This window comes from Phyllostomus discolor, chromosome 3 (genome assembly GCF_004126475.2).
Source record: "Phyllostomus discolor isolate MPI-MPIP mPhyDis1 chromosome 3, mPhyDis1.pri.v3, whole genome shotgun sequence".
Taxonomy (NCBI): Eukaryota; Metazoa; Chordata; class Mammalia; order Chiroptera; family Phyllostomidae; genus Phyllostomus; species Phyllostomus discolor.
Genome location: NC_040905.2, coordinates 180,150,734 through 180,163,325, shown reverse-complemented (window position 1 = coordinate 180,163,325; position 12,592 = coordinate 180,150,734). Strand labels below are relative to the sequence as shown.

The 12,592-nt window shown below is 37.4% G+C and overlaps 1 protein-coding gene across 2 annotated transcripts in view; it reads right to left on the bottom strand.

Annotated features, from left to right (window-relative positions):
- NAA35 (N-alpha-acetyltransferase 35, NatC auxiliary subunit) overlaps window positions 1-12,592 on the bottom strand; it is a 58,359-nt gene that overhangs the window by 29,051 nt on the left and 16,716 nt on the right. For both annotated transcript variants that reach the window (XM_028508071.2, XM_036021800.1), the window contains exons 7-11: window positions 3,869-3,935; window positions 3,746-3,789; window positions 2,449-2,499; window positions 1,708-1,791; window positions 772-886 (exon numbers count right to left, since the gene is read on the bottom strand). In XM_028508071.2, the coding sequence (XP_028363872.1) occupies window positions 772-886; window positions 1,708-1,791; window positions 2,449-2,499; window positions 3,746-3,789; window positions 3,869-3,935 (361 nt within the window). The remainder of the gene's footprint in view (window positions 1-771; window positions 887-1,707; window positions 1,792-2,448; window positions 2,500-3,745; window positions 3,790-3,868; window positions 3,936-12,592) is intronic.

Below are 12,592 nucleotides of genomic sequence, written 5' to 3'. Positions count from 1 at the left end.
AGGTAATGATCTGTCAAAGAAGTAAAGGGGAGAGGTGACTAAAAAAGAATGTACTGCCCTGGCTGGTGTGGTTCAGTGGATTGAGTGCTAACCTGTGACCCAAAAGGTCACCAGTTTTATTCCCAGTCAGGGTGCATGCCTGGGTTGCATGCCAGGTCCCCAATTGGGGACGTGTGAGAGGCAACTGATCGATGTATCTTTCATGCATCCATGTTTCTCTTTCTGCCTCCTTTCCCCTCTCTCTAAAGATTAAAAAAAAAAAAAAAAAAAAAAGAGACTGTACTGTTGACATCATAACATGGTCCCCAGAGCAAAAAGAATAAAATATACTACTCTTTTCATACTAGAAAAAATGTTAAAAGAAGGGGGCATAAACATTTTGTAAGTCTATGAAGCAAAACATTCCAAGGTCCAGACAGACTGAATTAAATGAAAAAAATTTTTTAAACTTTAAGTAGCGATTTTTATTTTTTTTAAAGATTTTATTTATTTTTAGAGAGGGAAGGGGGGAGGGAGAGAAAGAGAAAGAGAGAGAGAGAGACAGAGAGACAGAGAGAAACATCAATGTGCGGTTGCTGGGGGCCATGGCCCACAACCTAGGCATGTGCCCTGACTGGGAATCGAACCTGCGATGCCTGATTCGCAGCCCTCGCTCAATCCACTGAGCTATGCCAGCCAGGGCTATATGAAATTTTTGAACAAACCAAACAATATATACACACTCTGATTGGGAAAGAATGAAAAAAGAGTAGGAGCAAAACAGACACTTACCCCCTTTTGTAGTATCATTCTGGGCCTGGATGCCATGATGCAATGAGTTATGAATGGCAGAAAGAAGATCTGCTGCTTGAACCATCAATTTTTGAGCTTCTGCAACAGCACTGGTCTAGCAAATAAATCACCAAAAACATTCTTACATATTCTTTCACTGAAAGATATATATTAAATAGGAAAATCCTATAAACAATAATGAATTTAAATGTTTGTTGTAATGTCACTGGTTTTCACAAACTATTCACTTAATACAGGATGTCCAGATCCTGTTAGGATAGAAATCATTATTTTTTTTAGCCATATCCATATTTTGTAGAAGCCATTAAAAAAATTTTAAGGACTTCTAGTTTATTCTATTAATCTTTTGTTTAAAAAAGAGAGATGCAGCCAACTGGAAAATAGCAACATTTCTACTTTGTCATTCATCAAAGTGAAACAAACAAAAAATGGAGAAAAGAAAGTATAGGAGTTAGAACAATGGTAAAAGTTGACTCTTTAGTCACCACTTATTAACTATTCAAAAATTCATCTGTAATTGAGATACACACACACACACACACACACACACAAAATTTACCATCTAGGACTTACTTTGGGATCTACACAAATCTAGCAGTTATTATTTCTTGAATGAAAGAAAATATCCTAAAATTTTCATTGTTACTTTCTCCTTTCAATTCACAACATATAACTACCTAATTTTTATAACAATGACATACATGCATGTTATGGAGTAGAATGTAAAATTTTAAGACTTTTTGAGAAAATCATCAGGGCTACTCTGATGTAAACACACCAAATGTTGAGTGCTATCTATGTGCAACTGGGCACATTTTAATGGAAAAGTCTCAGAACCACTTCAATAAAGAATTCCATCTAAAAGAAAACAAAAAGCCCCCACTAAAATAGAAAGATTACAGTAAATGTCCTTACCTCCTTCTTAGTAAAGGCAATAAGCACTGTCAGTAACACTCGAGTAAATTTCACTCTGCTGAATACTGCTAAACACTGTTGGTGCTAAAAAAAAAAATAAAGAACTGAAAGTTAAAAAAGATGCAAAAGTATGCCAAAATAATTTTTTTTGAAAATACAGTATTTTAAGTTTGAAATCTCACTATACAACTTACTACATTACAAACACCTTCACTCAGGTTTTACATACCTGAAAACAGGAGATTCAGCAAAACATAACAAAGCCTACTCTATTGAAGTAGAAACATAAGGCTTCTATAGCAACAAGGCTGTGATTTTTCCCTAAGAGAAAAGTTACACTATCATCTCTAAAACAAATACAATCAGTATTTTAAAAAGGACTGTTAAAAAAGTACTTTAAGCTGAGTTAGAAAATTTAGGATCTCAACAAAGGATTGTCAACTTTTGATTCTATGCAAGTTCTTGATTTTTGCCAAGCTCTGATGTACCATTTGTAAAAAGTCATTTTTAATTCCTACCTCATAGGAATACTGAAGATTCAGCACTGAAATCATATATTTGAAAGAGCTGTATTATTATTCTATTAAAATAAATACAAGGGAAATAAAATCCCTTGCAATGTCCAATTTTTAAAGAAATACCTTAAAAAGGGCTTCCATAAATTATAATGCAGTTCATAAAACTACAACATTAAGAGGCAGACTTCTCTGATATTATCTACCAGAAAATAAGTTCAATTACTTCTAGTTCAACTTCTGGATCTCTTTCTTCTCCTTGTCGACTTCGAGTACTCTAAAATTTTAAAAAATGTGAATTAAAACAAACACAAGACTGTAGAAGCATTATATCATAAATTTATAAGGAAAAGCACCTAATTAATTTATTGTAAGAATCTATTTGTGGAAAAGCACCTAATTAATTTATTGTAAGAATCTATTTGTAAGAAAAATGTCTGAGAGGGAAAAGAAGTTGTATTTAGTATTTCCCTCAATAGGAAATATTACTATATACAGAAAGTTAATCTTGATATAAATTACAAAAATCACACAAAAAAGTAAGGTATTAAAAGCAGCAAAAGCAAACACAAAAATAACACAAGTAAAAGCACATGGCACGCGGCACTTCTTTCTTTTAAAAAGATCTACTCGTTGAAATTCCTGATGTTTTTAAAACTAATAACCCTACCAGGAAAAATGTAATCTTTACAAAATCACATGATAAGAATTAAGTCACATAATAAATACTGATCTGTTCTGCACTAAAATGCAAGACACCTTGTTAATACACAAGTAATATACGGTTGACTGTTTTGACAAAATTCTAGGAAGATATGGTAGAAGAGCTGGGTTCTAGCACTGGAACAGCACTGGGTAGTGGCAGGCCCTTAAGTAAGACTCAAACAGGTTACTAAACTTCTTTGAGCTGTATTTTGCTCACCTAAATGTGGGGCACTGTGTGCATTTTACTGTCTAATTCAATGAATAATCGTAAATATCAAATAAGACAACAATGTAAAACTGCTGACAATGGTGCTGTGTTATACAACTAAAAAAAAATAGTAGATATATGAACTTTTTTCCCTTTTTAATCTCTTTGGGAACCAACCAAATCATCAGGGTCATTTGGCTGAAGGACGTCATTCATAGAAGGCTTTTACCAGATTTGGGATACCTCCATTTACTGAGCTTTTCCACTGTCTTGTAGACACTCTTCTAGCTATTAAAGCTACAAAGATGATGACAGTCCTTGCTTCTGAGTAACTTAACAACTCCATGGTATTATGCTACTCTTAAAGTAGCATACAAAAATGCTAAAACACTGGCCCTAAATTAAAAAACTGAGGGTTAAATTTCTAATACTTTTAAGTGACATTAACTTGTCAGTAGCTCCTATTACAGCCTCAAACTCATTACCAGAAAGGCACAGCATACACAAAGGAAGTTGAAGGTCCTACCTACATTAGCTATTTGTACTTAGTTAATCTTCCATTTAGAAGAAAACAAAAATCCTATACAAAAGAGAAAAAATGTATATATACCTTTACTCTTCTTTGCATGTCATCCTCCACATCCTTTAGCATGCCTAGAAAGAAAGACAGTGAGGTGAAAAGGAAACAAATCCAAACATTAAACTTGTGAACTACCTTTATAAATAATATTACCTGTAACTCGAAGATCTGTGACACTGTTAGCCATTTTAAATCCGTAAGTCATTGACTGAAAATCTTCCTAAAGAGAAAAGGAATAATTAGGTCCTTGAGTAGTAGCAAAACCTTTCCTTGTATTTCTCTTATAAAATCACTATTTGCTAATAAGAAAACAGTAGTGGAAAGTCAGCCTGCTTGTCCAAATATTGCTATCCAGCACCCAAGCTTTCCTTATCGCTGTACCCTTAAACACCATATTCTAATACTCTGTGCCCATAATTTCAATTGCTTGTCCTTAGACAATGTGGGGCACTGTGTGTATTTTACTGTCTAATTCAATGAATAATCTATGAATAATAATCTATTAGACAATGCTTATGATAATATCACAAGGTAACTCCCACTTACAAAGTATTCTCACATTCACAGGTGAACAGTAAATACATAGTAATTACTGTTTGATTCAAAGACTGCAAGATTTAAACAAGGCTCTTACTTCAAAAATTATTAAATGCCTATTCCACTGTGAGGATGCAAAGGTTAAACCTGCTCAAACAGAACTACTCAAAGTGAGAACAAAACCACATTCCCACTTAAGCCCCATTCTGAAAAAGTTATTCACACATGGATTCCCACCCTCAAAATCATTTAAAACACTACTGAGAAATTAACAAATTAAGTGGCTTGCTGACTTGCATTGAAGACTATTAATTTAAAATCATCTGGATGATTTGGTTATGGCAGAAGCTCTAGTTAAGGAGTGTTTCTGTCATATTACAATTCTTATAAAAATATATATAAAAGCCTACCATAATGGACTAAGAGGTCTTTACAGCAGTGGCCAGGATTGTAGCAAAATCTTTGAATTCTTAATAAACACATCAGTGACCATGCAATGCATGCCAGGTATTACTACCTTACAAACAGAAAGACAACAAACATAGATTATGTCTCTGGTCTCAAAGAACTAGGTGTGTTACAGGGCTATAAGGTTATCCTCTAGGTGAAGTTTATACTCTATCTCTACTTGAACACCAAACAGGATTCTCAAATTTTGTGTCTAAGAAAGTATATTCTCCTAGTGTTTACCACACTGCTATGGCACCTCCATCTATCCAGTTACTCAGAATAAAAGCTTGCACTTCAAGTTCTCTCATTTTCTCACAGCCCGCATCAGATCAATCAGAAAACCCTGTAGGTTCTATCTTCAATTTCTAAATATCTCATTCCTTTCACAGCTGTCTCTATTTTGAGTCACTACCATCTCTCACTCCCGTAACTATCTCCAGATAGGCCCCAACATTCCCATGTGCCCCTGCTACATTTGCTACCATAAGTCAAAGGGATTATTTTAAAATAAATCATTTTACAACACTTTCTTTTTTAAAATATATTTTATTGATTATGCTATTACAGGTGTCCCATTTTCCTCACTTCAGTCCCCTCCAGCCTGCACACCCCCTCCCACCCACATTCCCCCCCTTTAGTTCATGTCCATTTGTCATACATATAAGTTCTCTGGCTTTTATATTTCCCATACTACTCTTACCCTCCCCCTATTTTCTACCTACCATTTATGCTACTTATTCTCTATAACTTTTCCGCCTCTCTCCCCATCCCGCGCCCCCACTGATAACCCTCCATGTGATCTCCATTTCTGTGATTCTGGTCCTGTTCTCGTTGTTTGCTTAGTTTCTTTTTATTTTTGTTTTAGGTGTGGTTGTTAATAATTGTGAGTTTGCTGTCATTTTACTGTACATATTTTTATCTTCTTTTTCTTAGATAAATCCCTCTAACATTTCATATAATAAGGGCTTAGTGATGATGAACTCCTTTAACTTGACCTTACCTGAGAAGCACTTTATCTGTCCTTCCATTCCAAATGAAAGCTTTGCTAGATAGAGCAAGTTTGGGTGTAGATCCTTGTCTTTCATGACTTGGAATACTTCTTTCCAGCCCCTTCTTGCCTACAAGGTCTTTTTTGAGAAATCAGCTGACAGTCTGATGGGAACTCCTTTGTAGGTAACTGCTTCCCTTTTCTCTTGCTGATTCTAGGATTCTCTGCTTAATTTTTATCTTGGCTAATGTAATTATGATGTGCCTTGGTGTATACTTTCTTAAGGCCAACTTCTTTGGGACTCTCCGAGTTTCCTGGACTTCCTGAAAGTCTATTTCCTTTGCCAGATTGGGGAAGTTCTCCTTTATTATTTGTTCAAATAACTCTTCCACTTGTTGCTCTTCCTCTTCCCCTTCCGGTACTCCTATAATTCAGATGTTGGAACATTTAAAGATGTCTTGGAGGTTCCTAAGCCTCTCCTCATATTTTTGAATTCTTGTTTCTTCATTTTTTTCTGGTTGGGTGTTTCTTTTTCCTTCTGCTCCACACCGTTGATTTGAGTCTCAGTTTCCTTCCCATCATTACTGGTTCCCTGTACATTTTTCTTTATTTCACTTAGTGTAGCCTTCATTTTTTCATCTAATTTGCAACCAAATTCAACCAATTCTGTGAGCATCCTGATTATCAGTGTTTTGAACTATGCATCTGATAGGTTGGCTATCTCTATGTTGCTTAGTTGTATTTTCTCTGGAGCTGTGATCTGTTCTTTCATTTGGGCCATTATTTTTTTTGGCTTGACGGGCCTGTTATGCCTGTTATGTAGTAGGAGGTGGAGCCTTAGGCATTCACTGGGGCAGGACAACCCTCGTAGCCAGGTTGTGACACTGTATGTGAGGCAGGGGTCCAAGAAGGAACAATGGCACTTGCTCCATTCTCTGCTGACTCTCAGAGAGAAAGCCACTTCCCACAAGCACTGGGCCTTTGTGGTGCCGATTCCCGGGTGGGTGGGCTTGAGTACGTTCTAGGACCCTGTGGGTCTCTTCCAAGAACTCACCTGTGAGGCCAGGAGTCTCTCCCGGCTTCTCAGCTACCACAGGAGTTTTCAATCCGTGTTTTGAGGTTTTATTTCCCCGAGCTGGGACTCTGGGTTCTGTGGTCTGTCTCGCTCCCCAGTTTCACCTGATTTATCTGCTCACGAATGTGGGACCACCCAGTCCACCAGCTGCCGTGTGTGCCTCGCCCGTCCATAATCCAGCCTCGCTGGGTCCACCCACTGCCGCTTTCCCACAAGCCCTCTCCACCCGGCCACCCATCTCCGCCCCTCCTTCTGGTCTGGATGAATATTTCTTCTTTAACAACTTGGTTGTCGGACTTCCATACAGTTCGATTTTCTGTCAGTTTTGGTGTTTTTTGTTTTTAAATTGTTGTTGTCCTTCTTTTGGTTGTGCAAGGAGGCACAGTGTGTCTACCTATGCCTCTGTCTTGGCTGGAAACCCCATTTTAGAGCACTTTCCAATCAAAACCTAGTTTTTTTCCTCACAGGAAAACCCAAAAGCCCACCATGGCTGCTAAAACCATCCCACCATGGGCTCTGGTTTCCCTCTCCAATCTCACTTCCTACCCACCACTCTTCTCTATGTTTACTGTAAAGCACTCACAGAGGCCTTTTTGTGTCCTTGAGATACATCAAACACATCTCTCAGAACCTTTATACTTACTGATCCCCTCTCCAAAATTATTTTCTTCAAAAGAATTACAAAGCTCCATCCCCACTATATTCCAGTCTCTGTTCAATGTCAATTCCTCATATAGATGTTTCCCCTGAGCATTCTCTCTAAAACAGCCTCCTCCCCTACTTTCTATACCTTTCCCCAGCTTTATTTTTCATAAAACTAATCACCACCTAACATTATATATGTATTTGCTTACTTGCACACTGACTATCCAAAAGAATGCATAATCCATGAGATCAGGGCTTTGCTTTATTCAGTATTTTATTCCAGGACTTAAGAATAGTGCTTGGTACAGAGTACTTTTCAAAATATATTCAGTGATGAATGATGACTCACCGTGGGGCCAGGGCCATAAATGTAAGCAGCTGGTAACTTTCCTGAGTACATCAGGCTGGTTACAAGATACCTTGGGGAATGGTGGAGACTGTAGCAAACCAGAGAATATCTACTTCATCTAAAGGAAGTCAACCACTAGCTACCGTATTGTGGCCATGAATCAATGCAAGGCTAGTATGGTAAGGTATTATAATTTTTCAGAACAAAAACCTAATTTAATGTAAAATCTTCCAATTTTTAAATGTTGCCCATTTTTGAAAAATTAAGTAGGCTAGCACTGTGATGATAACACACAAAAAACCACCTGTAGGCCCTATCTGTGAATTGTGAGTTTGCCAAGAGGAGTCTTAGGAAAAGCATTTGTCTGGGAGAATATCACAGGTCTGTGTAGTAAATACAAGGCTTGTAACAGGAACTTAACCCAAGTCATTGGAGGGCTGAAGCAGAGATGTTGGATAAAGAGAAGCTGGCATTAAAAGATCATTCTGAAAACTTTGTGGATTTAAGGACAAAAATCAAAGTGAAATCAGAAACTGACACAACAGTCCAAGCAGGAGGTGGTGACGATTTGCGCTGAGATTGTAACTAAAGGTGAGAAGTGGCTGAAATCAGTATGTATCTAAAAAGTAAAGCCAACATAATGTGCCAAAGACCTGAATATGGGATATAAGGTAAAATGTACAATTAAGAATCATTTTTCAGTTTTGGGTCTGAACAACTGCTAAATGATTGAACCATTTAATGTGATGGGGTAGACTTGGGGAGGAACAGGATTAAAGGCAGAAATGGAGTAAAATGTTGGTTATATAAAGTTTGCAATTTCTTTGATCAACCAAGTAAAGATTTTGGGCAGTTACTTGCTTGAGCCTGGAAGTCAGGGGAGGAATCAGAACTAGAGATATAAATTTGGGTTTCATCAGCATACAGTTGGTATTAAAAGCCACAGAACTATAGGAAATATACAGAAGGAGAAGGTATAGAAAATAGAGAAAGCCCAGCAGTATTTCAGCATCTAGTGAAACAAGCACAGGAAATGGAATAACCAGTGGGGGAGAAAGAAATCTAAGACAGAACTGTATCAGGAGATGAGAAGAAAGAGTATCACAGAGTGCTCAGCCAGGTCAAATGATGCTGACAGGTCGAAGAGGGCAGGGTGAGAACAATGGATTTAGTAAGATGGATATCATTAAGGACCTTGTTAGTACCAGTTTCTATGTAGTGGTAGAAAAGAATGTCCTGTTGAACAATGTCCAGGTGGGCAAGAACAGACTGAAAAAGAGTAAAACAAATACGGGTTAACAGTCCACTTAAGGAGTTTTTTGTGTAGGGTAGCAGAGAAATGGGATTATAAATACAAAGAGCCATGGATCCAGGGAACTGGCATTTTCTTTTAAATAGAGTGATATTAGAACATGTTTATATGCCAGAAAGAACAATCTAGTAGTGAAGAAATACTCATAACGAAATACAAAGAAAGGGTTAATAACTGCATTAGGTAAGAGGGAAGAGAATCTAGAACACAAGTGGAGGGGCTGAACTCAAAATGCCAGGGATACTTTTAAATTTCCACAAGAGAGAAGGCAGAGTACATGGGTATCAACACAGGTTAGCACTTGTGATAGGGAGAAGATGGTGTACTTCTAATATGTATGATTCCATCTAATATTTCATTAAGGTACAAAGCAAGCTAATAGAGAGAAGAGTTGGCATTAGAGACTTGAGGAGAAAAGATATGGAAAAGTCACCTCAGAGGCTGGAAACGCAAGTTTCCCACAGCAAGTTATAGAGTAGGACTGTAGCTAAGTGCCCACCTGAGATTTGCAGTCCTAAAATTAAAGTGAGAACAGACACACAGATAAGAATTTTCTGTAGCAGCCTTCTGCTGTTTGGGTACAAGCTGTGAGTAGGCAGACGGTTGGGGGCCTTGCCAGAAAAGTGACACATGATGAAACGAAAGGGGCAAGTGAGTTTTAGAGTGATTTTGGCACTGTATCAAGGAAATGAGGGCATGAGGCAGAGTTACAGAGAAAAATAAAGCAACCGCATCCATAAATCGAAGGTCTGTATAGAAGTAAAGGATAGCAGGAGTAAGAGAATCAGAGTAAATAAAGTGATAGCAATTAAAAAGCAATATGCTTGAATCAAGACTCTGGAGGTGAGCAGATTAGTATGGGTAGATCACACCATTATTATTCAAACTGGTGTACTCCAGAGTAGAAGAGGATGCTATTAATAATCACACCAGGACAAAAGGTGTCAAGCTGAACTGTTCCATGCAAACCAGTATGTACAGATACCAGCTATAACAGAAAGATGTGCCAAGGAAGGGGCAGAGAAGAAAACTAATGTATGTCTTCTGGTTAAGTCAGGAGAGTGGGATATAAATTTAAAGATAAGGAGGACTTTTCCCTAAAAAGGTAAGTAAGAGAGAAAAGGCATAAGGAGAACCAGGGGGAAATGTATCTAAGGGGAAGAATCAAAGATATGCAGTGTTGTTGGCTTTAAAGATGGAGTCACAAGCTAAGGAATGGTGGAGGCTTCCAGAAGCTGCAGAAGGCAAGAAAGCAGTCCCTTTCCTACAGCCTCTAGAAAAGGGCACAGCCCTCCAGTACCCTGATTTTTGCCCCATGAGATCTGTGTGGGACTTCTGACCTCCAAAACACTTCCTCTGCAACCATGTCTGAAAAACCCAAAGACAGACAGAAATTGAAGACAGAAATGCAGGAGAAAAATCCACTGCCTTCAAAAGAAATGACTGAACAGAAGAAGCAAGCAGGTAAATTGTAGTGAGGGCCCCCACTGCCAACATGCACTGTACACTCCACAAGTATTGCCTTCTAAATTTACTTCTTTTAGCTGTTTAACTTTGTAAGATGCAAAGAGGATGATGGATCAGTTTAAATGACTGTGCTGCCCCTTTTCACATCAGAGAACTACTGACAAGGCTGTACCTGCTTCTCCCACCTGCCTCTCTGGCTGGCAGGGAAGGAGGAGAACTTGCATGTTGGTGAAGGAAGAAGCTGGGTGGGACGACAGTGAAATCTAGAGTAAAAACCAAGCTGTTCCAAGGTGTCCTGCAGGCTGTAAAATGCAGTTTAATCAGAGTGCCATTTTTGTTTGTTACAATGATTTTAAACTATTGGAATGCACAATTTTTAATGTGTAAATAAAAAGTTTTAAAACCTGGAAAAAAGAGAGAGAAAAGGCCTAAGAGCCAGAAAGAATCCTGTGCACTAGCATGAAAAAATGAAAGACAATAATATACCCAGAATCAGGTGAACAATATGCCAAGGACGAAAACAAAAATTTGTATGAGAAAGAAAATGGAGGCATATACTACTCTGGCTCATCTGTCATTAATATTTATACAATCAGTGTCAGAAACAAGTAATGACTTAACCAAAAACTGAAGGACTATTGGGGTAGGAGAGGGGGTAATGTATGAATGCTAAATACTTGGTAAAGATGTGCTGATACACACACCATAGTTAAAAACTGTTAAATTCTTAAATTCAGAAATTAGAATATAAACCTATTATCTAGGAATATGAAAATAAGTAGCAGAAAAAAGCTAGAAGATTATGGTAATAGTCTCAACAATAAAAATAAAGTTAAAAAGAAAAAAGAAAAAGAAGTCCTTGCTGGTGTGGCTTAGTAGACTGAGAGCTGGCCTGGGAACTGAAATGTTGCCAGTTTGATTCCTGGTTCAGGGCACATGCCTGGGTTGCAAGCCAGGTCTTCAGTTCCAGGTGTGTGTGAGGCAACAAACAGATCAATGTATCACTCACACATTGATCTTTCTCTTCCTCTTTCCTTTCCTTCTCATCTGTCTAAAATAAATAAACACAATCTCAAAAAAAAAAAGAAACTCCTTTTTAATAGCATCATTACATTCAAATTGCATATGTATCAAGTGACCTTATGTTAAATGATCTTATAACGCAAAAGTAGAGGGTGAAGGGACACTTGGAAGTGATGGATGTGTTAATGGTATTGACTGCGGTGATGGTTTCATGGTGGGTGCTTATCTCCAAACTCATCAAATCTTAAACATTAAATATGTACAGCTTTTTATAAAAAGCTAAAAGAACTGAGTATTAATACAGAATAAATAAGAACAGAGAATCACAAATAAACTCATGGGCTATTCGACTATGTACAAGTATTATCACTTCTATTAAAACACATACCCCAGGGGAAATTTTTAAATAGCAAGATTGAGCATGACCAGATTACCTATTTTCAAGAAGGTCAAGTGGAAAATGAACTAGAAGGAAAGACTGGGCCAGAAAGAAAAGTTCTGCCTACACTTAAAGCTAACAAAGGCATGAACTAAAGCAGGAACAATGAGAGAGAAGAGTGACCAGATTCAAGATAAAAATAAAATAACCTTGATGTAGAAGATTAAAAAAATAAGTAATCAAAGATAACATTCTAGATACCATCTTTGCAAGACAGATAGCAAAAGGACAGCGGTGAAAGGGGTGAAATTACAGTTACCATTTTAAATGTGTGAGCAAGATATTAAGAATGAAACCTCTTTAGGCAGCTGAAAATGTATCCACTTCAGGAGTTAAAACAAAGCAGGGACATAGTTGAGAACAAAATACACCAGCACTCAGGAACTTCAGAAGCACCCATTTCAAAGAAATGATTATGTCATTCTCATATCTCTTAAGGACTTTTACTAGGTAATCGATTTTTTCCTTATTTATAAAACTGAGACAAATTTATCTGGAAAATCAGGAAAGTTTAGAGGAAAACAATAACCATTCATATCATACACACACAGCATATGAGTGTTTTCCCATCCTCAACATGGTGTACTATAAA